Source organism: Nannospalax galili, unplaced genomic scaffold (genome assembly GCF_000622305.1).
Source record: "Nannospalax galili isolate Female #2095 unplaced genomic scaffold, S.galili_v1.0 scaffold377, whole genome shotgun sequence".
In the NCBI taxonomy this organism is placed as follows: Eukaryota; Metazoa; Chordata; class Mammalia; order Rodentia; family Spalacidae; genus Nannospalax; species Nannospalax galili.
Window position 1 is genome coordinate 1,650,997 of NW_008341187.1, and position 26,376 is coordinate 1,677,372.

At 36.5% G+C, this 26,376-nt stretch overlaps 1 protein-coding gene across 6 annotated transcripts in view; it reads right to left on the minus strand.

The window, feature by feature from the left end:
- The window catches only part of Stxbp5 (syntaxin binding protein 5), a 175,193-nt gene that overhangs the window by 89,909 nt on the left and 58,908 nt on the right, over window positions 1-26,376 (minus strand). For all 6 annotated transcript variants that reach the window (XR_003850096.1, XM_029565170.1, XM_017799044.2 and 3 more), the window contains exons 5-8: window positions 16,968-17,102; window positions 15,505-15,568; window positions 9,177-9,260; window positions 7,370-7,493 (exon numbers count right to left, since the gene is read on the minus strand). Coding sequence is in view for 5 of the 6 variants with exons in the window: in XM_029565170.1 (XP_029421030.1) it covers window positions 7,370-7,493; window positions 9,177-9,260; window positions 15,505-15,568; window positions 16,968-17,102 (407 nt within the window). In the remaining variant the exon portion in view is untranslated. The remainder of the gene's footprint in view (window positions 1-7,369; window positions 7,494-9,176; window positions 9,261-15,504; window positions 15,569-16,967; window positions 17,103-26,376) is intronic.

Consider the following 26,376-nt stretch of genomic DNA (forward strand, 5'->3'; position numbering starts at 1 on the left):
GTGTCATTTACTTAAGTATTCTGCCACTGGAATAGTAAAAACATGAATTTGTTCTTTAAACTACCTGTAAACTGTCCTGGCAAATCAATGAAAATACCTGATTAGTTATAAAAACCCAGTTTAATAAAGTGTATAGCCCCTATTCCATATTTGCTTTTTCTTGTCTTTTTACCACATCCCGTTTTCCTACCCTCTGTAACTATCCAGCTACAATAGGTTCATCTAAGGCCTGTCCATTTCTTTCTCTTTCCACTACCAATATTAAAATGGTCTCTGTTTATTTCTTATTGGTACAATTGTTTCCTAATTGGTTGCCCCATTCCATCTTTAGGTAGCCTAGTATACTACCATCAAAGTGACATTTTCAAGATGTGAATTTAATGTTTCTCAGTGTAAAATAATTTACTACATTTCTGGCATGGAGTTCAAACTTTTCAGCATAGTCTGGTGTCTAATCTTGCCTCTGTACATGGCTGTGTTCTCACTTCCTGCTACCTGTCTAAACTCTAATCTAACTGGACTACCAGTTCCCCAAACACTCTGCTTTACATTTTGTGCCTTTATACATTCTCACTAAGGTAACACTGCCTTGCTCTTTTACCTTAGTACACACTTCCCCTTCAGTACTGAGATGTCTTGAACTTGGAAACTATTCCTACAACTTTCACCCCTTTGTTTTACCCCATATCACATGAAACACATATCAAAATCTATTAAAATGTCTATGATGAGGAGCTCATAAATCACTTTTAGCCACTTGACTATGAGCTCATCAAGGGTGCTGTAGTCCTAGTATTTAATCTCTAGCAGACTGGAAATAGTCAACAAAAATGTCTACTTAATAAAGATTCATTAAATTTTAAAATGTGACAAAACAATCACTTTACAAGTTTTTATTTTGCTAATTAGAACTCAGGATAGTCTTTAAAATGAAGCAGTTGTTACACTGCACTACGTCCTCAGTTGAGTGGCTGCTCGGCACCTGAACTGTGACCAGTCCAAGTTCAGATGTGTTATGGTGTGAAATACATACTAGATTTCACATAACATGATACCTCAATGATGCAGGTTTGGTTACGCCACAAAATATTTTTGTATATTTGTACAAAAAAGATGTGAACTATCTCAACTTTGTGTGCTTGGGGATATGATGATATATTTTGCATATTTGGGGCTAAATAAAATGTCACTAAATTAATTTTGCTTGCTTTATTTTACTTGCTATTTCCTTAATGCTTATACTAGTAAATATTAAGTTACACAGGTAGCTCAAATTACATTACTACTAGAAAGGGATTTTTCACAATATTAATTGACAAACTGGAAAACCACACTGCTGATGCTAATAATACAATTCTGAAATATCGGTGAGGGAGAGTATGCTCTCCTTACTCAGTGTGGAGATAGAGCTCATTTAAAGCAGGGGGCTGGGGATGTATCTGTACTTTGATTCCTGGCTAAGGAAAGAGAAACACAATTTATCAGGTACTGAATGTCCAAAATCTCCCTGGGTACCTCCCTGGCCCCTTGCCTTGATGGGTGTGAGTGGCTTGATCACTCCAAGAGTGTCCTCTCAAGATTCTTCTAGGGCTCCTTGGAAGCCAGACCCTGATGGCCACAGCTGAAAGCTCAGGAGAACCTTGCACTGTGAGCTTACAAATAGATGCTTCAAAATGCTTTCCTGAATTCACATTTTCTGCCATTTTCAGTCTTTGCCTTTAAGTAAAAGTTATCTGCACAAGCTTTGTTCAAATACATAAATTTGAGAAAACTTTGTATAAATGAGGTATAACTTTATTTTTATGCTTAGGGTGAATCTTAAAAGCAGATGGAGAATTCTTTTTATGCTTCGTCCTTAATGTATAATACTTTCACGTACATGAAGTTTAATTTTATATTTAATCTAGAGACCCTTAATAGAATAAAAGTTGCCCTTCATTTAATCATTGATAAGGAGACTGATTGCACTGATAAATATGCTCCAGAAACTAAATTTAAAACATCAGTTTCTATTGTGGATATCTATTGATTGTGACTGTCTAGCATCTCCATTTCCTCAGAGAAATAATTTGATTCCAGTGAAGCTGACAATTGGAGAAGCTTTTACTCTATATCCCTGGGCTACAGTGGAGACCATGTGGGGGCCTGACTCAGCAAATCTCACAGCGAATATGACAGCTTCGAACAGCCATGGTAGAAGTATCATCCCTTCTAAATACAAGCTTTTCTGCCACAGGACAGAAGCAGGCCAAAAGGAAGAGATATAACTTACCCTAGGTACTATGCAAAAAAAATACCATCTATAGTCTAAGGTAAATGACTCAGCAAAGTGAATGTATGGAACCAAATCTGCTCAATGTCTACACAGACACACTTGTTACCATAACTCATTCATTCCTGTCATTTTACAACTAATAAGCTCTGGAATATACATTATTTTCACAAAGTACTTATGTGTATGTGTGTGGCATAGGTATATATGTATCTATTCATGTTCACATGAATGTGGATACATGCATGTACGTATATATATGTACATATATTTAGGATGTGGGGGCCTAAAGCTGATATAGGTGCCTTCCTTAATGGCTGTAGACTTTCTAAAGTAAGGCAGGGTCTGAGACCCTAACTTCAACTACCTTAGCTAACCAACTTGCTCCAGGTATCTCCTGTCTCTGCCTCCTGAGCACTAAAATTACAGGTGTTGCCATACCTATCCTGGATTTTTACATGGATGTGGGCGATCTAAACTCTGTCCTCCCACTTGAAAAGCAAATGCTTGTTCACTGAGCCATCTCCCCAGGCCCTTGACAAAGTGTTTCACATATACAAAAGCTGGAAATAGGTTTCATTGTCTGACTGCAAGAACAATATGTTTTGATATTCATAAGAACCATAAGGAAGAGGTATTACTTTAGCTTAGTTTAGATACCAAAAATTGTCTGCTGTGTCTTGTCATGAAGAAAAATATTCAACTTTACACTCCTAAAGCTCCTTTGACCTTGATATGATTCTAATATCAAACAACTAAAATAAGAAAAAATAAGGGGTTGGAGACATGGCTGTACAGTTGAGTACTGGCTGCTCTTGCAGAGGACCTGGGTTCAGTTCCCAGCACCTACATGGCAGATAACAACTGTAACTCTAGTTGCAAGGGATCCCACATCCTCTTCTGACCTCCATGGGCACTGTCTGACATGGCTGTGCTCACATACATGCAGGCATAGACATAAAATAAAAAATGTGTATTTTTAAAAATAGATACACATACTTGTGATATAGAATTACATTTGGAGGGAATATTAAACCATCCTACCGAGTAAAGAAGAATTCCCAGATTCTATTTACTAGACTCACATAGGCACACAGCACATCCTAATTTCTAGTTATTCTCATTTACATATAGTAAAGCCAATAAATATTAGCTGAATAAAAAATGTAATTCTCAGAACAGCATGAAAAGATGATTGTTTCACTATTATCTCTAGTTATAGATAAGAACAAGAGGCTCAGAGATATTAACTGACAAGCTTTCTTATTTAAAATCTCACATTAGGCGGATGTCATACCTTCTGAACACATTTTTCAAAATGCATTAACATCAGGACTGAGAATGCAGTTCAGTTGGCAGAGTGCTTGGTTAACAAACAAGATGCCCTGGATTCAACCCACATAATCATAAGAAAAACAATTCATGAATCTTTTAAAACATAAACATGGCATCAAAACTAAGCCACATGAAAGCACTAATAGCAATAGCACTAATATTATTACTAGCAAGGGAACATTTTAAATGGTTTCTTAAGACTAAGGTACCTGTACAACTAAACAATAATGCAGAAAAATTCAAAAGTATACTGTATTTAAAAAATTTAATAAACAAAAAATTGGGCTAAAAATTATGAGCAAGAAGTCACAGCAGAAGACCATATGAAGAAAAAAAGGGCTAAGTTTCATTTGATCAAAAGAAGGGGCTGGTATTCTGAAAACTCTGCATCACAAATATAGTAAATATGGAATGACATTTTATTGTGGTATGCAAAACACACATGTGGACTGTAATGTAGTGCAATGGACTTGGCTCTGCTGTAGAACTCACTATTCTTAGTGAGCTAAGAAGCCAGCAGAAAACAAGAAACCTGTGAAATGATATCATTGCCTATAAATTTTGGTTATTTATATAAAACATTATTTTATAGAAATAAAAGTAAATGTGCAATAAAATTAGGACCATCCACATTTAGATTGCTGTATTGTTCAACAAAAACTACCCTATATCTTAGCTCAGTATGCTGATACACACCTTTAATTCCAGCACTCAGGAGGCAGAGGTAGGCAGATCTCTACATAATGGAGGCCATCCTGGTCTACATAGTGAGTTCCAGGCCAGCTGAAGTTACAGGAAGATCCCGTCTCAAAAACCAGAAAAAAAAAATGTTACCCTATTTCTTAACATGCACCACAGGAGGAAAAGTTCACTTTTTTTTCATTTCATTTCCTTTTTTTTTTTTTTTTTTTGATTCTAACTTTGAGAAAACACAGTCGATCAAATACTCTTTGCCTTACTGGCATAGCAATGAGTTCAGCTGGTGGCTCTTCTCTGTAAGAGACGACAAACATTCTAGGAAGTGATCTACATCACCTCCTCACATCTGTTCTAAAGATCTTACAGTCAGTGTATGTATAAAATCAAGACTAAATAGAAAGCCTTCATTTGGCAACATTACACTTATAGGTCTAATTCATCCAAGAAACATCAACAGAAGCTTACAGTAGAGAGTAAAAAATCTCATGAGGAATGAGATGCACTAAAACCTGTCAAATCAGAATTATGGCTTCAAATTACAAATAAAAAATGCTTTTTAAGTTCAAAGAGAAAAAGTGTAACTTTATAACAGATATATAGCACATAAAACCTTAATAAATGACACCAGCACAAGATAGTACCAATATGGGGCTAACAAATGCAAAACCCACGTACATCAGTCGTATTAGGGTATGATCGCTGAACAGTGCCAACCTGAATCTAATTACGAAGAAATATCAGACAAAAACCATAGGGAGACAAATGGCACAAAATAAATGACCAGAAATTTTTATAATTTATCATGTGTGAAAGTCAGGAGAAGACTCCAGAACCATTCCAGTTTAAAGGACTGTAGAAACACTGCACCTAATCTAATTCAGTCTCTTGGTCTGAAAATGTGCTTATTTCTCACAGAAATAAACAAACCAATACCTGAAGATGACTGGGTACCATGTCTTCAAATTATACTCAAATGGTTTAAAAAAAATTCCCCTGGCACAACATTTTCTTTTCTTCTGCTTTCTCCCCCTCCCCTCCCCTCCCCTCCCCTCCCCTTTCCTTTCCTTTCCTTTTGTAGGGATTAGGGATCAAATCCAGGAGGCCTTACACGTACTAGGTAAGAGCTCTACTACTCCTGTAATTCCAGACTTTCAGAGGAGATGGCAGGGGGATCATGAGTTCAAGGTCACTCTGAGGTACATAAAATCTGAAGCCCACCTGGCCACCCTGAGGTACATATAATTTGAAGACCTTTCTCAAAAAATAATAAAAATAAAAACATAAATTTCAAGATGAAACACCAGTCTTACAAATTTCTACCACCTTTGATAGAGCATGTACTTGTACTTCCGTTTTCTTATGAAATGAGAGGTTATTCCTATTGGTTTTCTAGATTCATAAGCTCTAGTGGTTGAGTGATTCTAAGATGTATGGGAATTTTCTTGAGTACCAACCACATCAGAGAATCAAATAACAAAACTGAAAGAACCAATACAGATGGAGAAAGACAGGAACAGTCACCCTAAGGGCTATCCTAGACACGGTCAAAAGGTGCTTTTCTGAAATATGACTGCTATCACTGAGCAGTGGTAGAGTACATCCCCATAAGTGATCTCGAGAATGGTGATTCTTCCCAGAAAACTGCCACAGAAAGAAAAACCCTAGATTTTGTTCATTGCTCCTTTGTTTATTTGAGATAGGGTACTGCTATACAGCCCAGGTTGGTCTCCAACTCATGATTCCCTGCATCAGCCTGCTGAGTGCTTAAATACAGGTGTATATCAATACACCCATAAGTATGTTTTCAATTTTACTGTTTCTTTAAATTCTACATTGCAATTCTTCAGAATGTATAAATTTTTCAAAAGTAGGTATTTATATTTTAAAGTAAGCAAAGGGATATAAAGCTTTAAGGATAGTCTTCAGAACTGTCAGATTATAGTCATGTCCCTTAGTATGATTTATCTAAACTTAGCATAAAGGACTCTCTTGGGTTTAAGGTGAAAAATGCAGATTAGTAAGGAATGAAAACTCCAAAACAAAAAAGACTGTTTATAATAATTTCTTACAGGGTTTTCAAATGCCACTTGTGCAGAAAAGAGCTGGCACTGAGGCCCAAGTCCACTATCCCTAGGATGATCTGCTTTCAAAGGTAGCTTCTGGTTGGTGCTTAGAAACTTGGCTTTCAAGATAGCTCCTACTGTGTCCTGATTGATGAGAGTGACTCACTGTGTCTAAACTGCACACAGAAATGTAACCGTGCTCAATGTATTTACCTTTCAAGAGTCCTGAAGTTTTGATACCTGCTAAAACAGAGGATGCTCACATGATTGGACCCTGCAATCCCACAAAAGGATCCTGGAGTCCTAGGCCCCGAGAGCTGCTTTATACACAGTGTTTCACATATGCAGTTTCAGCTCGCAGCTAGAGCAGTGAAGGTCGTTTGTTTTGTGTGACTCGGGAGGAAAGGACTCTTGGAGCAAGCATTTGATTTCCTTAGCCTCATCCATGTGCCTTTTCCCTTTCGTGACTGCTTTTCAGTCTTCTGATAAAATAAACCACTGCAGGAATAGGACTGTATGCTGGGTCCTATGAGTCTTCCTAGTGAAGTCCAACTGTTTCAACTACACTGTTACATATACAGTAACAACTTGAGATTGTTTTGTGGGAGCTTTTGTTATTTCTTTGCTTGTTTTGAGATAGTGAGGGTCTTACTATATAGCCAGGGCTGACCTGGAATTTGCTATGTAGATCAGACTGGCCTCAAAATCAGAGATCTGCCTATTCCTGCCTCCCGAGTGCTGGACTAAAGGTTTGTGCCACCATGCCTGAGTTTGTGACAGTTTTAAGATGACAAAATCTTAAAGTCTTATTGCTCACAAAACTATCTGCTTTTCAGGCAATGAAGAAATTATATTTAGAAAATACTATAGCATTCAATACATGAAACCACCATGATATTCATTCATTAAAACCAACCAAACAAATCCAAATGCAAACACAAACAAAACTGTCCATTGTCCATTACAATTTAGGTTGTCTTTAAAATTGAGGCAACCTTACCATGAGGTGTGATTGTCTGTACAGGCTTAGTAGGAGACCTCACATTCCATATGGTCAAAGTACCATCTGAATGACTGCAAATAAATTGTTTTCCTTCATGATGCCAAGCCACAGAGTGAATAGCCTAGAAAAGAGTGAAGAATTCTATCATCAAACTTACCATAAATGGTTTGGTAACTGATTTTAATAAATGTTTTTATACTTTGCGAGCTAAAGGAAATATATTAACTACATTCTCAAAACAGGTTAGTCCTCTTGCAATACAAATATATTGCATATCGAAACTGCCTTAATTCCTCTTAATTATTGGAGTTCATAAGCCAGCATTAAGAAGCTTTCATGACATATCTACTATTTATAGACAAGTTTTGGAAAACAGTATTCTTAGAACTTAACAGAATAAATCATACTAAAACATAATGTTACAAATGATACCAGATTGAAGAAATTAGTTATGCTGATAGATCAGTAAGTTTTAAAAAATGAGTTAAAAATTAATCTTAAAGTTAAAATATGTATTTGTGATTAAGATCAATAAATACATCTCAGGGCAAACATTAAGACATGTCTCCAATACAGTGAAATAATTATGGAGGCAATTTTTAATGCAAGACAACCCTCTTTTGATCAGAATATTATACTTCTGGCCCATTATCTAAAAATGTTTCATATTACTGACTTGTGTTACTCCTCCCTTTTTGCTATAAATTACTATTTATCTGTAAAATTTTATTTTTAAAAATCAGTTCCCAAGGTCTGCTTTGAAGTACTTGTGTTCAAGTCACATAGATGTAGTATCATTCTTAATGCTTAACTGACTTTCAAAGCTACCCTGATGAGCTATCAGAATTGCACAGCACAGCAAGAAAACATTCAACTGAAAATCAAGAAACAATTTTTATTATACATACACAGTCATCCTTTTCAATTAATTCAATGTCTGCTTATTTGTTTTTTTGTGCACTTACAAATTTAACATAAAATTATACAATATTTAACATAAAATTATACAATATTTTAATACAGATCAGATGAAAAAATTAAATAATGATATGTACAGAGAACTGGCTGTGTCTCTGAAGGCCAACATATAATACAATGTTTGTGATTCAAAGTATCTCTAACAAAATGAAAAATGACACTGCAAAACCTTAGTCTTAAAATAGGCAATCCTTTAGTGTTTATTAAAGGTGGAATTATTTCTAGAAAATATGAGCAGTGTTAAGAAGCTAAAACAAAACTAAAGTATTAAAAAAAAACGGTAAAGGCATATTAGCACCTTTAATCTCAGCACTCAAGAGGCAGAGGTGGGTGGATCTCTGTACGATTGGGCCTACCTAGCCTACATAACAAGCTCTAGGTCAGCTGGAACTACAGGGAGACCCTGTCTTAAAAAAGAGAAAATACACCTTTTATTGTGATAAGACTACCAAACAGTAAAGCCTGAAATCTAATCATAGAGAAATAACAAAACTATATTCTTTAAAAGTATCAAAATAAGTGAGAATTTCTATAGTTACTGAATAACTGTATTTGTAATGAAAACGTATCCTACAAGGAGAACTCCAGACTGAGGAGGTTCACTGATGAATGACACCAATTAACACACTATCTGCCCTAATTCCTAAAAGAGGAAATCTCTGTGAGCATATTATTAATGGAAGAAAAACTGTGTTTTGGAGAAATTACAAAAAACTTTGTAACTAACCTAAGATCAAATCTAAGCTAAAAGTGAAAATTAAGTTCTTGGGAAGCTGCTGTGAGTGACATAACCGGCAAGAGAACTAATTAAAACACATGTGGTTACCTCGTCATATGTGTATCTGTAGTCAGCTTTCTTTGACTTGAGGTCCCATAACACTACTGTTCCAGATTCAAAGCCAATCAAAAGCTGTGAAAAAAAAGCCACATTCCCTAGGAATGATTTATCTATTCTATAAAATATGACAATAAAGTTAATCATCATTCATATTCTTCAAGCATAAAACTGTACTGTAATTAAATACCTGCATTGAGAGTTACTAATCACAGACAACAAAGGAGAGCACTTCAGGGAGTGTGCACATGCCTCTGATGATCAAGGATGCAAAATACAAGTGATGCTAAAAAGAGCAGTACTGTCTGAAGTCCCAAGTACACATCCTCACTGATACGTTCTAAAAGTATCTAATAAAAATGAACACTTGTATGTACTTCCAATATTAACATCTTTCCAAGAGCTATACATTACTAAGGAATTTCACTCTACATATTAATTTCAAAGAATCACCATCCCAAATCTATTCATGAGGTTCAGACTCATAATTCCAATAACCATACCACTACTTAATACACATTAGAACTACAAAGTAATGATGCTGAGGGTACTGCTACCCTCTGTGTCCTGCTGGCAACCTTCACTGCAGTGTTATCACCACATCTAAGTCAAAAAGCTTGAGTTACCATGAACGCTAGCTAGCTGCTCCCTTAAGAGGGACAACGATCATCTAAATTTAAGATTATGTTCTATGTCTTTCTCATTTGTCTGTAAAAATCTCTAGTACCTTTCTCCTCATGAAAGATACAAAGGTCTCTTTTCTGGTCCACTTGAATCTAGCCTTGTTCCAACTTTAACCCACTCCACATTGTAGTTGGATTATCAGTTATGAAATGCAAACTGATATATGCTTCTATTTAAAATCTGAAGTTTCACAATTCTTTTGAGGATAAAACTTCAACTCATTCCATGGCTATAGAATTCATCACTGATTGCTGCTGACCTCTCTAATATACCTTATCCCTCTCCCACCCAATACACTCCATTCTCTAGATCTGGGGTTTTCTCTGTGCACTCATCTTTGAGCTTCTGCACATGCTGTTCCTCCTGTCTGGGCATGCCATTTGAATGGCATCCTCTAACTAGTCCCACTCACCCTTCAGATGTGGTCTTGGCAACCACGTTCTTTGGGAAGGCTTCCTTGAGGTAGCAAATGTTAAGTCAATGACTTTCTAATACACTCTAATAGCATTCTATTCTTTAGTCTAAAGGATTATCTCATAGTCATACAGTCTTTTCCTTACTTGAATTCTCTCACAGACTGTACTAGTTCATTGAGCAAGAACAAACATTTGTTCACTATAATACCTTTAACAAAAGACACACAGCCTGATATGTTCTTGCCTCACAAACTATGCACTGCCCATCTGCTGCCCCACAATCTTGCCCCAGTGTGATGGTTAACATTGACTGTCAATTTGATAGGATGGAGACTCACCAAAGAAAGCCTCCGGGTATGCCTATGAGGGGTTATTTTGATTAGGTTAACTACAGTGGGAAGACCCATGTGAAATGCGGGCAGCCATTCTAGATGAGTTGAGGTCCTGAACTGAATGAAAAGGAGACAGCGAGCTGCATACTAGCTAGCACAGGTAAAGTATGTTCTTCTGGGAAAACCACAGTGGTTTCCTTTCCCCTTTTCTTTCCCAATACTTCCAAGATCCAAATGTCTTGGACAAATGATACAGTAAGAAAGGAAATCCAGCAACAAAGAAAAAGGAAAGAAAAAAATAATTTACAAATTGATGTACCATGAACAACAGTGCAAGATGAAATAGATCAAAAGCTCCAGCTCCAGTTGTAAAAGTGTTACTTAGTAGACATGTAACTTTAAGGAATTAATCATGCCTATCTGTATTTTAATAATCTAAGGTTATAAAGATGATTTTATGTATGAAATACACAAAAATTCAATAAAGATTTAGGAATTATGCAATTTGGGAGCTTGACCCACTGAAGGGGTACACCAATTGCCTCACCTTGCGTCCTTGTTCAGCATGGAAGAAGCCAGAGCAGTCTACGCCCTGATTCCCTATTGGCAATTTGGGTAACCTCGTCAGAGGATGGTGTGATAAGAATAGGAGGTAGGAATTGGCTAGGCAGTTAGTGTAAAAAGACCCCAAAGAAATGTAGCCAGTTTCTTGGCTAAAATTCAAAATGTCCTTGGGCCTCTTAGCAACATACTCTCTTCCAAAAGCCAAAAATGTCAAAAGTTTTTGGGAGCTTTTATCTAATCCCTAAAAGATTTTAGGGCTATCTCTTCAGAGGGGGGAATGTTAGAGTAGCCAAAAGCCCCACTAAAAAAATAAATAAATAAATAAAAGAAGAAGAAAGAGTACATGAAGTTATCAGAAAAGTGATGGGGGAGATATGGGAGGAGTTGGAGGGGAGGGAGTGGGTGTGGATTTGATCAAAACACCTTATATGCATGCATGAAATTCTCAATAATTTTTCTTAAACTTAAAAAAAGAGATAAAACCGAAAAAAAAGACAGAGGCAAACTAACATTATAGGAAGAGTGGTAAATTTCAAATTATTATTGAAGCTTGGTTGTACAGTTTTGTCGTAAACAATATTTTAAAATTATAGTAGAAATAAAGAATTTTGAATTTATATTCTATGATATAATTACATGTTTATAGTTTGAAGATTGTATTAGTTTAGTTATTACAGTGCTTTCTATTTCCTTCTTTATTTTTTAACTTCCCAGACTGACTTTTTATCTCTGTATGTTCAAGTAGGACACAGGTGAAGGCACACTGGGGCTGCAGAAGAGAAACAGAAAAATAACAGAAAACCTCTTGGTGCCTGGGAATGAGAGAGGTCCAACATCAAGGCCTGGATACCTAGGACCACGTGTGGAGTGAGGACCACAGCTGGGCCTCATGGTAGTGGGAGGTCTGATCCAGATAGCCAGTCCTTCCAAGCCCAGAAAGTGCAAATAACTGAGGTCTCCTCTGTCTCCACCAGAAAGGGCAAAACCTCTGCCATGCACAACTTGGGACCTCAGGAGAGAGAACTTAGAGGGAATGTAGTCATTCAGAGAAGACTGAAACTGCTGCCCAAAGTCAGGAAGTCTTCCATGTTCTACTGTGTACCACCGTGGAACATCAGGGAACATTGTGGGAAAAACTCCACGACCTTAAGAGCCAGAAGAAGGAAAAGAGGGCTGTGAAACACCATAGCCTACCCCTAGGGAGCTGTGGGTCACGGTGGGGGTTCAAAGCTTCAGGCTCATGTGAGGGAACCATAGGTCCAACTCACAGGAAGGGACCACAACTCTGGCTCATGGGGATGGGAGGGGTGGGCACAGCTCCAACTCCCAGGACAGAACAACAGTTCCAGCTCATAGGAGGGGACCATAGGTCCAGGTTCATCAAAAGACATCACAACTCCAGCTCACAAGAGGGGTCCACTTCATGAGGATAGACCATAGCTCTAGCTTGTAAGAGAGGACCACAACTCCAGGTTCATAGGAGGGGACCACAGCTACAGATTCAAAGGTGGGGACCACAATTCTAGCTCACTGGAAGGGACTGGAGCTACAGGTTCAAGGGAGGGGTCCTCAGGTGCAGGTTCACAGGAGAGGATCACAGCTCCAGTTCACAGGACAGGAACCCCAGCTCTAGCTCCAGGTGAGTGGATCAGAGTTTTTCAATACCCTTCTTTACAAAAGCAAGATAATTAAAATAAGAAACTAAGTCAAAATATTATACTTGGAAAAATCTCCTCAGGATTTATTCCTAATAGAAAGCTTCTTTTCATAGAGGACAGTAAGCAGTTAATGCAGACTCTTAACTGATCTCAAAGTGCTGAGAGTGACTATTTATTGCTTTGCCCTAAAAGGGACATTAATATTACCACCCCCTCCTCCAAAGATCAGGGAACATCATGGGAAAACTCAATGAACGTAAGAGCCAGAAGAAGGAAAAGAACACTGTGTTCTGGACATGACATGGCCATTGCACTCACAAACTCACACTATGTGTGGTTAACTGCACAAGCTTTATCCTGTCAACATTCCAGCACCAATGGAGGAGGGCCACAGGAAACCCTCCTGAGCAGTTATTGGCAGCCTGTTGAGGGAGGAGGAGACAATTTTCTTCAGTTGTGCAGTCATGAGTAAGCTTTCAAAGCTACAATAAAAACATACCCAAGTTCATAGAAGTAACCCTAATTAATCCCAGTGAGTAATTAGAAAAATAAATAAAGCTAAAAAAACATGAAAGCAGAAGGACTTGTTGGGAAGGGGTCCAGAGAGAGTGGGATAAGAAAAGGGTAATGTGGAGTAAATGCGATAAAAGTGTATTATATCCATGTATGAAACTGTAAGAAAGATTTTTTTTCTACTAGAATATTTCATAACTCAGAGAAAGGTAAGTTACTTTGTACTGCTAATTTCCTTATAATTTTTCTCTTACAAAAAAACAGAAGTGGAATCAAGCATGATGGCAACCTCTTGAAATCCTAACACCTGGGAAGCCTGGAGGCAGGAGATCTTGAGATCCAGACCAATCTGGGATACATAATGAGATCCTGTGCCAAAACCAACCAACCAGAGTGTAGCTGAGATGGCTCAGCAGTTAAGAGCACGAGTTGCTCTTACAGAGGACCCAGGTTTGGTTCCCAGCACCCAATGGCCTCTAACTGTCTGTAACTCCAGCTCTAGGGAATTTAATGACCTCTTCTGGCCTCCATGGGCATTGAATGACATAGCAAAACACTCATAAAATTTAAAACCAGACAGGAGATAGTTACAGCGGTGGTAGAGTGCTTGCCTAGCATGTGCAAGGCCCTGAGCTCAATCTCCAGCACCTACCACAAAAAAGGAAGGAAAATTAGTAGGTATACTGAATATAACATATAACAACTCTCTATATAGTTCAGGAGCAGAGATATAGATACATCTTTAACAAAGGCAATCTGTAATATGCACCATAAAATACGCATAGCTGAAGTACTAATGGATGCAGAAGTGCGAGAAGGCATTTTCTGTCAGAATTATCATGGCAGACATCATCTGATACACTTTTAATTTGGACCTTAGAGTGTGGAGGGGAATTTGGCAGAATGGTGAGAGAGCTCTGCAAGTAAGATTCCCAGAAACAAAAACACAGAGGCCAAGGAGCAGTCCGTACTTGGAAAGCTATTGGCATTAGCATGCCATTTTGGTACACATATGTGAAAGAGAAGGAAAACTTATCCACTCTCTTAGACTGCAGAGGCACAGAACACTTTTCAACAGGAAAACATTAAGATCAAAATGGTACTCTAGGAAGGTTGACAGGGGTGATTCAAGAATGGATCGGGTTGTCGCCCACTGTGGCAATATGAAATGACCCCAGGTGGAAGAGAAACTTCTAATTTGACATGCTTCCCACCCAGAGGCTTAGCTTTTAAATGAGTATCTTGTGTAAAAGAAAATAAGCATTCATGTTATTCTACATTTGTTTTATGCAATGTTTCTTTCTAATCATATAAGCCCGTGATCATTAGTCAATTCCAAATAGCTCAGGTATACTTTTGCTTCCCAGTGGCAAGCTAAGAGAACTGTATAAATAATTTATACACTTGCCCTTTCTAACTAGTTGAGGGAAGTAACATTTGAGTCAACCCCTTTTAGAAGATGAAGCTTTATATCAGTGATTTCTGACAACAATAAACTTCCTGGTACTTACTCATGTTAATGTCATAAAATTACATAGGTAGGAAAAGATGATTATTAAATAGAACTGCCTAAAAGATTAGTTTGGGAAAGGAAACAGAAATTCATTGACAAGAAAATTTTATTATTTTAAGTCTATTAATCTAAAGTAACAATAGCTAGATACAGGCTGTTAAGAAACTCAATTCAGAGAATAAAAAAATTAAGCAACAGTTCAAAACTCTGGAATTATATCTACATTATTAACTAGACCTAGTTATGAAAATAAATTAAGGAAAGTTAGATACAGAGATAACTCTGACATCATGCAATATAGGCCAAGCACTGCAAAAGCTGTAACTGAAATTGTTAAGAATTCCCCCAAATTATCAGCATTATTAGAACATCAGGGGAAATATTCTGTGTAAACCAAAAATAAATTACTTGTATTCATTAAATTTTATTTTTGCTTTAGTATTTTTATTCTTTTAATTGGAAATCATTCTGATTCGTCCACTTGTTCTTCAAAATGAGTAAACAGCCTTCAGTGCATGATATACAAATGTTATTCCAATCTCAAATTTTTGACAAAAGTGAGTCCTAGGATAGTCTGCATATTTAAGTCAAAACATCATGGTTTTAGTAAACAAATGTTTGTTTAGAAAAAACATCTACCTTCCCCTCATCCATGGGATTATCACTTATATGGACAACAGGTCCTGGGTGAGATTTAGATGACCTGTAAAAGAAAAAAGTTAAGGATTTTTTTCTCAGGTAAAAATTTCATTATAATAAAAACCTACATATTCATTACAATAAAAATGAAACATCAATAAAGATTCATTTATGAAGACAGCAGTCTGGTAAGTACAGACCTACACTCCAAAATGTAGATCAAAACAAAAAAAATTGGTACCATGTGGCTATGTCAACAAGTATATAATTACACTTTTTATATAGGAAAGAATCTCTAACATCTGAACACAGAAAATCCCCTTTCAATATAAAATTCCCAAAGTTAATAAAGCAACACAATACTTAAGATATCAAAATTTACTAGATGTCAATTGGGATATCCTACCAAACTTCCCAGTTCATACCAGAAGTGGAAATTTTCTATTATATTGCTTTAAACCCAAGAGAATAATGCCACCTATATATTGTGATAAAAAAGATAACATATAGATAAGAATATGGTTAAAGTAATATCCATGCAGTAGGAAAAAACATATCCCTGTATATAAACACTGCAGGGTAAGAAATCACACCATGACCGTCTCTAGTAAAACTGTGAAGATTTGGATCAGCCCTACCCACCAGATGGGCAACTCAAAGAACAAACTGAAAACTCATACTTCCAAGGAATGTTAACAATGTCCCTGCAGAGGAAGGAAAACTATATTTAAATACATTTTGATAGCTACACCAATACATTGTGTGAATGTCACAAAATTATACTTATGACAGAAAGATATAAATACCGTGGCATATAATGGATGACTGATTTTTTATATCAAAATGAAACATTTCACTAAAGAGTCTTGCCAACAGCTTTAAACTTTATTTTTATATCTAAACATTATGAGAAAAAATGTGCAGAAAGAGAAGATATAAGAAAATTTCAGGAAGTAAAAATTTGCACTAGAGATCTGTAGGCACCACAAGTTCAATTTTGTTAATATTGGTGAAATATTAATTTTAGCAAACATTTGCTTTACATTTCTTGATTATTAGAAAATACTAAAGAGTAGTTTACATCAATGCTCTCTAAACACTAGCAAAAACCCACTTGTGGCCCATGGCAAGGATTTAAAAGAAAAATAATGAGAAGGCAAAAGAACAGAAAAAAATTGAATGTTTTCAACATAAGAAGAGTAACTACTGCAATAAACGTAACTATGCACTGGTGAAAATATGTATAATGATACAGATTTATCCACGTATATGAATGTACCAAACTGTTAAATTTTCCAACTCTCATGACAATAGGATAATACTTACGTAAGTCCAATAAATCTCTATATACACTATCAAGAATGCCTGACACATACTCCGCATGGATTTACTAACTGGATATTGTACATACAAAGATATAAGATATTGATACTTTCAGAAATGGAGTATTTGTTCAAACTTACAGTTCAATGGCTTTATTCCACATAATGACATAGCCTGAGAGGGTGAAGGACTCCACGTTGACAATATGTATATTTCCTCGTTCGGTGCCCACATAGAGCCACTTACTCTGGAAAGGCAGATGGCAAAATGTAACCCTGCAAGACAAAATTCAACCAGAAAGGAAATGAGAAAACTGCATGAGAAATTTTTGTGCCTTTATTAGGTAGTCAGTTATGATATATGCAATTAGAAAAGGCAAAACTGGTATACAATAATCAGTTTCATCTAGTCATTGTGATTAATATTTAATTACACTAATTCAACTTGTACAGCAAACACAAGGCTTTACAGTAAACAGTATGGCACAATAAAAAAAGAATGGGTTTTGAAGTTACGATGTGCTGCAATTCTTGCTATATTATCGACAGTGTAACTTAGGATACATCACAAATCTAACTTTAAACCAATGCTCACCTCTAGTAAAAACATATTATAACACACAAATAATATGTAATGAGAATAGTCACTGCTAGACTACATATATCAGCACCTAATGCTAGGTACTGGGCAGGATGGAATATTCAGAATTCCACCTGAATATTGCTGTTCTCATTAGCACAGTTTCATTACAAAGAGTTTGCAGTATGAAAACATGTTTTCAAACAATGCCATGCAGCTCCTATTCTCACTCCTTTTTAACGTTAATATTCCTTTAGACAATTAAGATTTCAGCATTTGTATTTTAGAACGTTTTATATAGTAACATGTACTCTTTCTAAAGGATCTATATAAATTTATTATAACAAAGTATATAAACACCTATTGAATTATCCAAGTCATTTTTAAACATTTTTTTCATATTTTATTTATTGCTTTTACTCCACATGTATGTGTGTATTGCCTGCATGTAGGTAAGTGCACCTGTATCGTGCAATGCCCGCGGAGGACAGAAGAGACTGTTGGATCCCCTGGAACTGGAGTTACAGACAGTTGTTAGCTGCCTTGTAGGTGCTGTGATTCAAACCTGGGTCTTCTGCAAGAACAATCAGTGTTCTTACCTGCTGAGCCATCTCTCCAGCCCCCAAAATCATTCTATAGTACAGCTTGAGTAGCTACTTTCTGAAATCCTTGGGACTAAAAGTGCTATGGATTTCAAGGTTTTCTTTCAGATTTTGAAATAACAGCGTATAAATAATAAGATACTTTAGGGTTGGTGTGATGGCTAATCCTGGGTGTCAACTTGATTAGATCTGAGATTAACTGAAATGAAAGAGATCTTCTTGATTGGATCATCTAAAGCTGGAAGACACACCCTAAATTTGGGCGTTACCTTCTGATGGCAGCTGGTATAAAAGACCAAGGCAGAGGAGAACGCGGGGCTTTTCTGCGGCTTGCCTTCTCTGTCGCTGGTGAGTTCGTCTTGCTGCTGTAGACTGAAGACTAGCTGATATTTTGGAATTTGTCAGACCTTCAGCACCAGATTGGGACTACTGAGACATCCAGCCTTGTGGACTGAGCGACTACGGATTCTCAGCCTCTCCAGTGTGGTGCAGCCATTGTTGGACTACTCGGACTCTATCCTGTGAGCTAAGCTGATAAATCTCTATACATATTCATTCTACTGGTTCTGTTTCTTTGGAGAACCCTGACTAATACAGTTGGGAAACAAGCCTAAGCCCAAAACTGATTTATGTCTCATATATGCCTTTCACATATTACCTGAAGGTAATTTTGTGGGTTTTGTGTGCGTGTGTGTGTGTGTGTGTGTGTGTGTGTCTACATAATCGACTCCAACCTGTCACATAAGATTCACTGTGGAGTTTTCTATTTGTTGTCATGTGGGTACTCATAGTTTCATACTTCAGAGCATTCATAGTTCAGACATCTGGATTAGGAATGTTCAGCTTGTACTTGGCTATTTCACAAGGCAGTAGAAGTCACATCAACTTTTTTGAAAACCTTATGAACAGACAGGTTTTTGAATTCAGAAATTCTCCAATTTAAAAAAAAGTATATACTACATGTTTTATGTACTATATATGAGGCTAGCATTCTGTAAAATGAACTAAATACTTTTCAGGTGTAATTTCTGGAGATTCTAAAGATGTTAAATATAAACTAATAGTGTGATTATCAATTGCATCCCTAGGTATTTACTTAAGAAAAAGGAAAAGATCAGTTCATACAGGACTTACTTAAATGTTCACAGTAGATCTGTAAAAATGCAAATCTGAAAACAAGTATCTATCAGCAGGTGAAGGGAAGAAGGAATTGTGGTATACAGTTACGTCAGCATACTATTCAACTATGAAAAAGAACAACCTTTGATCAATGTAACAACACTAATGAATCTTAAAATCTTCATGGTAAGTCACATATAAAAAAAGGAAGACCCACTGTATTCCAGTTTGTATGGAGCAAATCAAAACTTATCCTACAGAAACTGAAAGTAGATGATTGCCTGGAGTTTCTTAAAATTTTATGTGTATGAGCGTATTGCCAACATATGTCTAAGTGCATTCATGTTGTACAATGCCCACGGAGGCCAGAAAAGGGCACCGGATCCCCTGGAACCCTAGTTACAGATGGTTGTTAGTCATCATGTGTGTGCTGAGAATCCAACCTGGGTCCTCTGCAAGAGCATCCAGCGCCCTTAACTGCTGAGCCATCTCTCCAGTCCCACAAGCTCTGACATTAAGACTGTCTGGATTCAATTTTCAGGTCTCTCATTCACTAGCATATAACCTTAGGTAAACCATCCCATCTCTCAGAACCACCATTTTGAAGTAGTAAAACACTTCTACCTCACAGTGTACATCTGAGGCTCAGTAAGACAAAGCATGTTAGATGCTTAAAATCGGGTCTGGCATTAAGTGCTCAATAAATGTTAATGACATGTTGTCAAAAATAAATTATATTCTAGCAAACAGAAGTTATGTACAGACCTTTGCTGTGTTAACCAAATAAGAGTAACAACAGGATGCTAGATAGGAGTGACATAATACTGTTAAGAACAACTATTTCATTTGAAATATGCTTTAAAAATAAAGATACCTATACTTTTTGAAAAAGTTGTATTTCAAAAAATCAAAGATAAAATAATAAGAGGTTGGCAAAAAAAATGAGAAGAACCCAACTTCCTTATTTTTTCTTGTTAATTCTCCATTATTCTTCACTCTACAAATGCAGTACAAACTAACTTTTCAGTGAAATTACATAACTCATAATTTTAATATCAATACAATTATTTAAATATTATATGCTTACAAAATTTACACTTTCTCTCTAAAGGCAGATATTTCAAGTATTTTACACAACATTTCTGGTCTTAGCACAGCAACAACATAAGAGCTACTCTTAAATATTTATAGACTAGAAGAATGAAATCTTCAATAAAAACCAAGAACATTTTGCTTTCTCAATATCTGCTATCACTCTATGAACTCTTTCTTGACATAGAAAACCAATTTACATTGCTGGAATAGTAAGCATTCTGTACTTTTCAGAAATCAGGACAAACTAGTATTTAATACTTAAGGAAATTAACAAAAAAACTTAAATATTCATTTATTTTGGCATTAGGACTTTATGAAGGTCATGTAATTAGCTTTTTATACTTTCTAAAAAATACAAATCATAGGAGCATATTAGCATAAAGCTCTAAGAAATTAAAAATTACTCTTTTTAAGATTTTATTTTTAATTATATGTATGGGGGTGTGCACATGAGTGCAGGTGATCACAGAGGCCAGAAGGACTCCAATCCCCTGGAGCTGAAGTTAAAAGTAGTTGTGAGTCAACTCATGTGGGTGCTAGGAATCAAACTGTGGCCCTCTAGAAAAACAGTGAGTACTCATTGAGCCATCTCTCCAGACCCCCATATTAGTTTTTCACAACTGATCCCATTGTTTAAGTAAGCTGAGGAAGAGAAGGAAGCCCAATGATGCTTATCACAATTAACTGAACAACTTCTTATCCAGCCTCTTTTTTTCTGGTTCTGAGCATGTGGTTATATGTAGAGTAGAAAAACAAATTCCTGTTGCAATCAAATTAAGTAATATTCTGTCAGTGATCCTAGGGAAAGGCCAATGAGAAAATGTGGTTCCCCAAACATTCTTCTAGGAAGGCGGCTCAAGCAACATATCCTACCAGCCAGTCAGTAACCACATGTAATACTGGTAGTTGGAGGAAACAGACCTGACTCACTATATCCAACAGCGTTCTTTCAATCTGTTAGGTAAATACGACCAGATTTTCTAACCTACAAATTAAGAATCTTAGACTTCCTTATTAAGAACTTAAAGGATAAAATAAAGATTAAGCAGGCTTTCATTTAGTGATAAATGAAAAATTATATTTTTTTAAAAAGTGACATTTACTGAAACACTTAAAACTATTATGTATGGGGGATGTGTGTGGGTGAATGTGTATGGAAACTGGGAAGAAAAAGATCAAAGAGGGAGCTGGGGATTTGTTGTTGCTGTTTAATGACTCCAAGAAAGTAATCCACAAAAGAAATATAATACTGGCACTGAACAACCTCAAGACAAATTTCAAATTTGGACTATTTCAAAATAACAAGCAAAACTATATGGACTATAGGATTGATGCATCTCTGTGCTGCTGTATTAGCAGCTGTGAAAAGGCAGAGGTTTCACAGGCACCTACACAAGCGGGCTAACTTTTTTTCTTAATGTTTTTGGGTCCTAGGCACAATATGATGAAGCCCATATAAGGCACTAGGGAGTCCACTGGCAGAAGCAACTAGGAGACATATGAGAAAGTCTGGCTAGATCATCCAGTTCAGTTGAGAAACTACAGCTGCATCACTGACTGGCTACAAAGGAAAACCATTCCTGCTACACCAAAAATGCATTGCTGACCCAGAGAATTATGAGGAAATTAAAACAACTTCTTATTTTGGTCTCTTAAGTTTGGAGATGTTTTCTTATGCAGCAATAGATAACTGAGCTGTTACTATCATGAACCAAAATCTTTTTAGATGGAAATGAAGAAAAGCTACAAATATTCTGTAAGAAAATAAATTCTTATACTTCTAAAATTAAGTTCAGAAGCCCCAGAAGCACCTGTCAGGAATGCCAACAGTGCCACAATTCGCAGGGCTGGCATGCCACCTAGGCTCAAAATCAAATTCATGACTTGCTTTTCTAAGGCTTTTTTTACAAATATTAATTATTTTTATTTTAGATTATGTAGATGGATGAACACAACAGCAACTGTGACTTAACTCTTTAGTGTTGGCATCAATTACTAAAGCATAGATTATAAGGAAAATAAAGTTTAATAACACATAGTTGAGAAACGTCATGGTAAACATTAAAATTCGGTAAACACTATAGGTTACATTTCAATATTACAAGGGTAGCTTATTAAATTGAGTCTGGAAAGGTACCTTAAATAGCTGAGTTGAGTCAGGGGAAAAAGAGTAACTGAAACGGAGATAAAGGGAATACCCAGACAGTGAAGATGAATTCCCTCAGTATACCACTAACTAAAGCTGTATTCCAAACCTTCACATTTGGTACACAAAATGCTATAAAGAGGATAATTTCTGTATTTCATTAGGAGACTAAAATCATATTAAAATGCATAAACTATTATGCAGTCAAGATCAAATTTACATTTTACTGTAATCCTATTTTCTTTGACAAAAGACCATGAATGCCTTCCTGAGTAATGTTGAAATTAATCTTCCACAAACAGGTGCATAAATATGATACATACCAAATCCATTCCCAGTTGATCCCACAGAAAGGAATATGAATCAACAAATACATCTACAAGCCTATATCACTATTAGATTAGTCCAACACAAAGGGAATGTCGTCATGCAAATATTCTCAGCAAATATCACAAAATCTTGTACCTGGGTCTGGAGAGATGGCTCAGTGGTTAACAGCACTTGCTACTCTTGCAGAGGACCAAGGTTCAATTCCTAGCACTTACAATTAACTCTAGTTCGAGGGGACGCTGTGGCCCTCTTCTGGCCTCCACAGGCACTGCACATACATTCAGATAAAGTAATCATGTGTTTTTTTTAAAAAAAAAATCTGTACCTAGTAAGTATCCATTAAGTATTTGTTAAGTAAGCAAATTAACTGTAATAAATGTGGGCATGCACTTAATAAAGCATCCAAATATTCCTGACTTCCTCTTTCTCTATCCCCAAGCCTGGGTCTAATATAAGCTACCAACACTGGCTGTCAAATTACTTGCAAGCTGCTGTAAGAGTGACCATTCCAAAGCCAAGACAGATCATGCCATTATGTGTCTGAAAGACTAATGGCACCTTACCTCCGAAGACAGTGCTTCTTTGGCAATATTAAGTGATACTCTGTGGTGCGTGCATATGAGAAAAGAGGGTAGATTTACTCAGCTGGTACTTTGCATTCCTGAAGTGAAAACCAAAACTTTTATTTTCCAGACTCTTCCATGGTGAAGTTCAAGAGAAGATGAAATTTAACTGGCTGGATGAGCCTGAAGCAGGTGGAGTGAGGCCAAGAGCATCTTTCTGCTGTGTTTCAACAGGCAGACGTATTCATGGCTATGGGTAACTTTATGGCAACAGTGGGTGCAGAAACAGTATTCCGACCTCTTTGCATGAGCCTCTAATGTGCTGAGAGAAGGCACAGTACCATTGCTGCACTGCAGCTGCAGGGTGAGTCTGCAAACTGCACAGTGTCACACCCTTCCAAACATGTTGTAAGCAGCTATGTCCTGGGAGCAAATCCCTTTACATTTAAAATATCTACTGTGCTTCTGTTCTTTCATTGAATTCTGACTAAAACAGATGAACCTCATCTGCAACCTAACCTATCTGACAGACTCTAGTGACCAGGAAATATCAGTTTGTGGTATATCTTTTTAAGATAATGACATGCATTTAATTTTTCATGTGGAAAAGGGCTGAGAATTTAACTTCCTCACAACTGTACATATTGTCTTTTATGAGGCAGCTTTCCAGATTTATCTTTTCTATACAATATGCCTCGTCATAGCTGAAGCACAGTGCCCCAAATACGAAAATGCCTGGAGACTTGGTACCCCTGTGCACAACAGAGCTCTTTTCACTGTCAATCACTATGGGAAATTCATTTCCCATATGCATGCTGGTCATATAAGCTGCTTTTAACACCTGCCCTAACATTCCCCAAACATAACACGTTTAGTCAATGTACATCTCTGCTGTATGCATCCAGAATTTATCATATCTGCACACACTAGAAACCTAATGTTTATCAAATGGAATAATGTTCACAGAAATAGAAAAGAAGCGGGTACTGTCTGGAATGTGTCTTATGTTCCTTGTATTACTGTCTAGCTATGAATGAAAATTAAAGTCTGCATAATGAGCATTAAAATGTATTAAAACCAACAGCCAACTTCAAAAAGTCTTCATATCTACAACCCAGAAGTATAAAGTAAATGTTTCACAAAATAAGATTCAGAGTGGCTTAGAAGTTTCACGTTCTTAAAATTAGTAAATTTCACATTTATGTTAACAAATTCTTTACTAATAAGTGTTTAAATTGTTTAAAAATTTTAGAAATATGTTCAAATAAATCACAATATTAACCTTTTTCATGAAATAAAACCTTAATGTAAAATCAGAAAACATCAAATAAACTGAGTATTAATTTCAAAACTGTAATAGTGATTATCAAACAGAAAAACAGTATATATCAACTACAGAAATGACAACATGTGCAAGTTGTTCTTGATGCACAGGGGATTTCTTACAATTTCTGCTTCTAATGATTACTACACTTTGTTGGATATACACTCTATTTTATGTCCTTTGGCATAAGTTTTCTTCATTTAGTTTCTGTTTTCCCCTCCTCCTCCTCTCCATCTTTGAGAACACACATACATACACACAGCCCTATTTGTGCATTTATACAGACTTATGTTAAAGGTCTTTATTTTGGCTGTCTCTCCTTTCCTTAAGTTTTATTAAACAATGGAATATGTTTACATATTTTTCTTTCATGTTTACTAAATAAATAAGAGATGAAAATTATGGGGTGGAGAAGGAGTTGAGTCTTTTTTTAAAAAAATATTATTTTTATTTTATGTCTATGTGTGTATTGCCTGCATGTTTCTAAGTGCACCCCATGGAGTGTGATGCCCACAGAGGTCAGAAAGTGGTGTTGTATTCCCTGGAACTGGAGTTTCAGACAGTTGTTAGCTGCCATGTGGATGCTGGGAATCGAACCCGGGTACTCTATAAGAACAGTCCATGCTCTTAACTGCTGAGCCATCTCTCTAGCTCCCCACTGATGGGAGTCACTTTTAAATCAAAAGATGTGCTGCAAATTATTGTAAACGTTGTAGTCTAATGGTAGGGAGTATCTTGTAATTTTTTGGTAAATGTGTTGAACAGAATTTAAACCTTAATATAGGAATATTTGCTTTATTTATATAGCTTGCACACTGCATATACTGTTTAAGCACTGCTTGCCCAAGTTTAACAGACTTCCCCATCAAACTTTTTTCCCAGTTTCAATTTTCTCTGTGAATGTCACACTACTGGCCCTTGGCAAGTACTATATTTAATTTCTACAGATTTGTTAAAAGAAAAAAAATGTGCCTAGTAAGCTAAGTATCACCATCTCATATTCTTTTTCAAAAATCATCTTTGGTATTCTGGATCTTTCTTTTTGTCTTCTAAGTTTTAGAATCATGAATAATCTTTTTAAATCTCCTGGAATGCTACTAGATGTTTAGACTGATTGGAGCCGTCTGTGTGACCATTGATTTGGGACTGTCCACTGCGGCCTGGTGGGGTCACCAGTGGGTATGTAATTGAAAGCTACGACTCCCCTCCCTCCTGATCTATCAGTAGGAAATAGTCCAGAAGTGTCAGGCAGGGTCCCCCGAGTCTCTCCTCTATCCATGCATGGCTATGCTGTTTTTCTTTTCTTTTTTAATTTTTTGATTTTTTTTGTATTATGTGTATGAGTGTTATGCCTGCATGTATATAAGTGCACCTGTGTGGTACAATGCCCACAGAAGACAGAAGAGGGGGTCAAACGTGCTGGAATTGGAGTTAAGGATGGTTGTTAGCTGACATGTGAGTGCTGGGATTAGAACCTGGGTCCTCTGCAAGAGTGTTCAGTGCTTTTAATTGCTGAGCCATCTCTCTAGCCCCTGGTGTGTTATTTTTCAATTCTACTAACTGTACAAGAATTAGCTAGCTCTTTCAACGTAAACTTATTTTAGCTCCACAAGGTTTTCTTCAGTTATACCTCTGACCATTCATTACTTTTCCCTCCAAGGTTCTGTTTTCTTTACCAAAAATCTCTTGCAATTCTTTCAAAGAAAATCACTCACTATTCATCTCTATCACTGAATGATAATAGTAAGTCCACTGCCTTCAGGGATTAACTTTTAATCAAGTAAATGAATT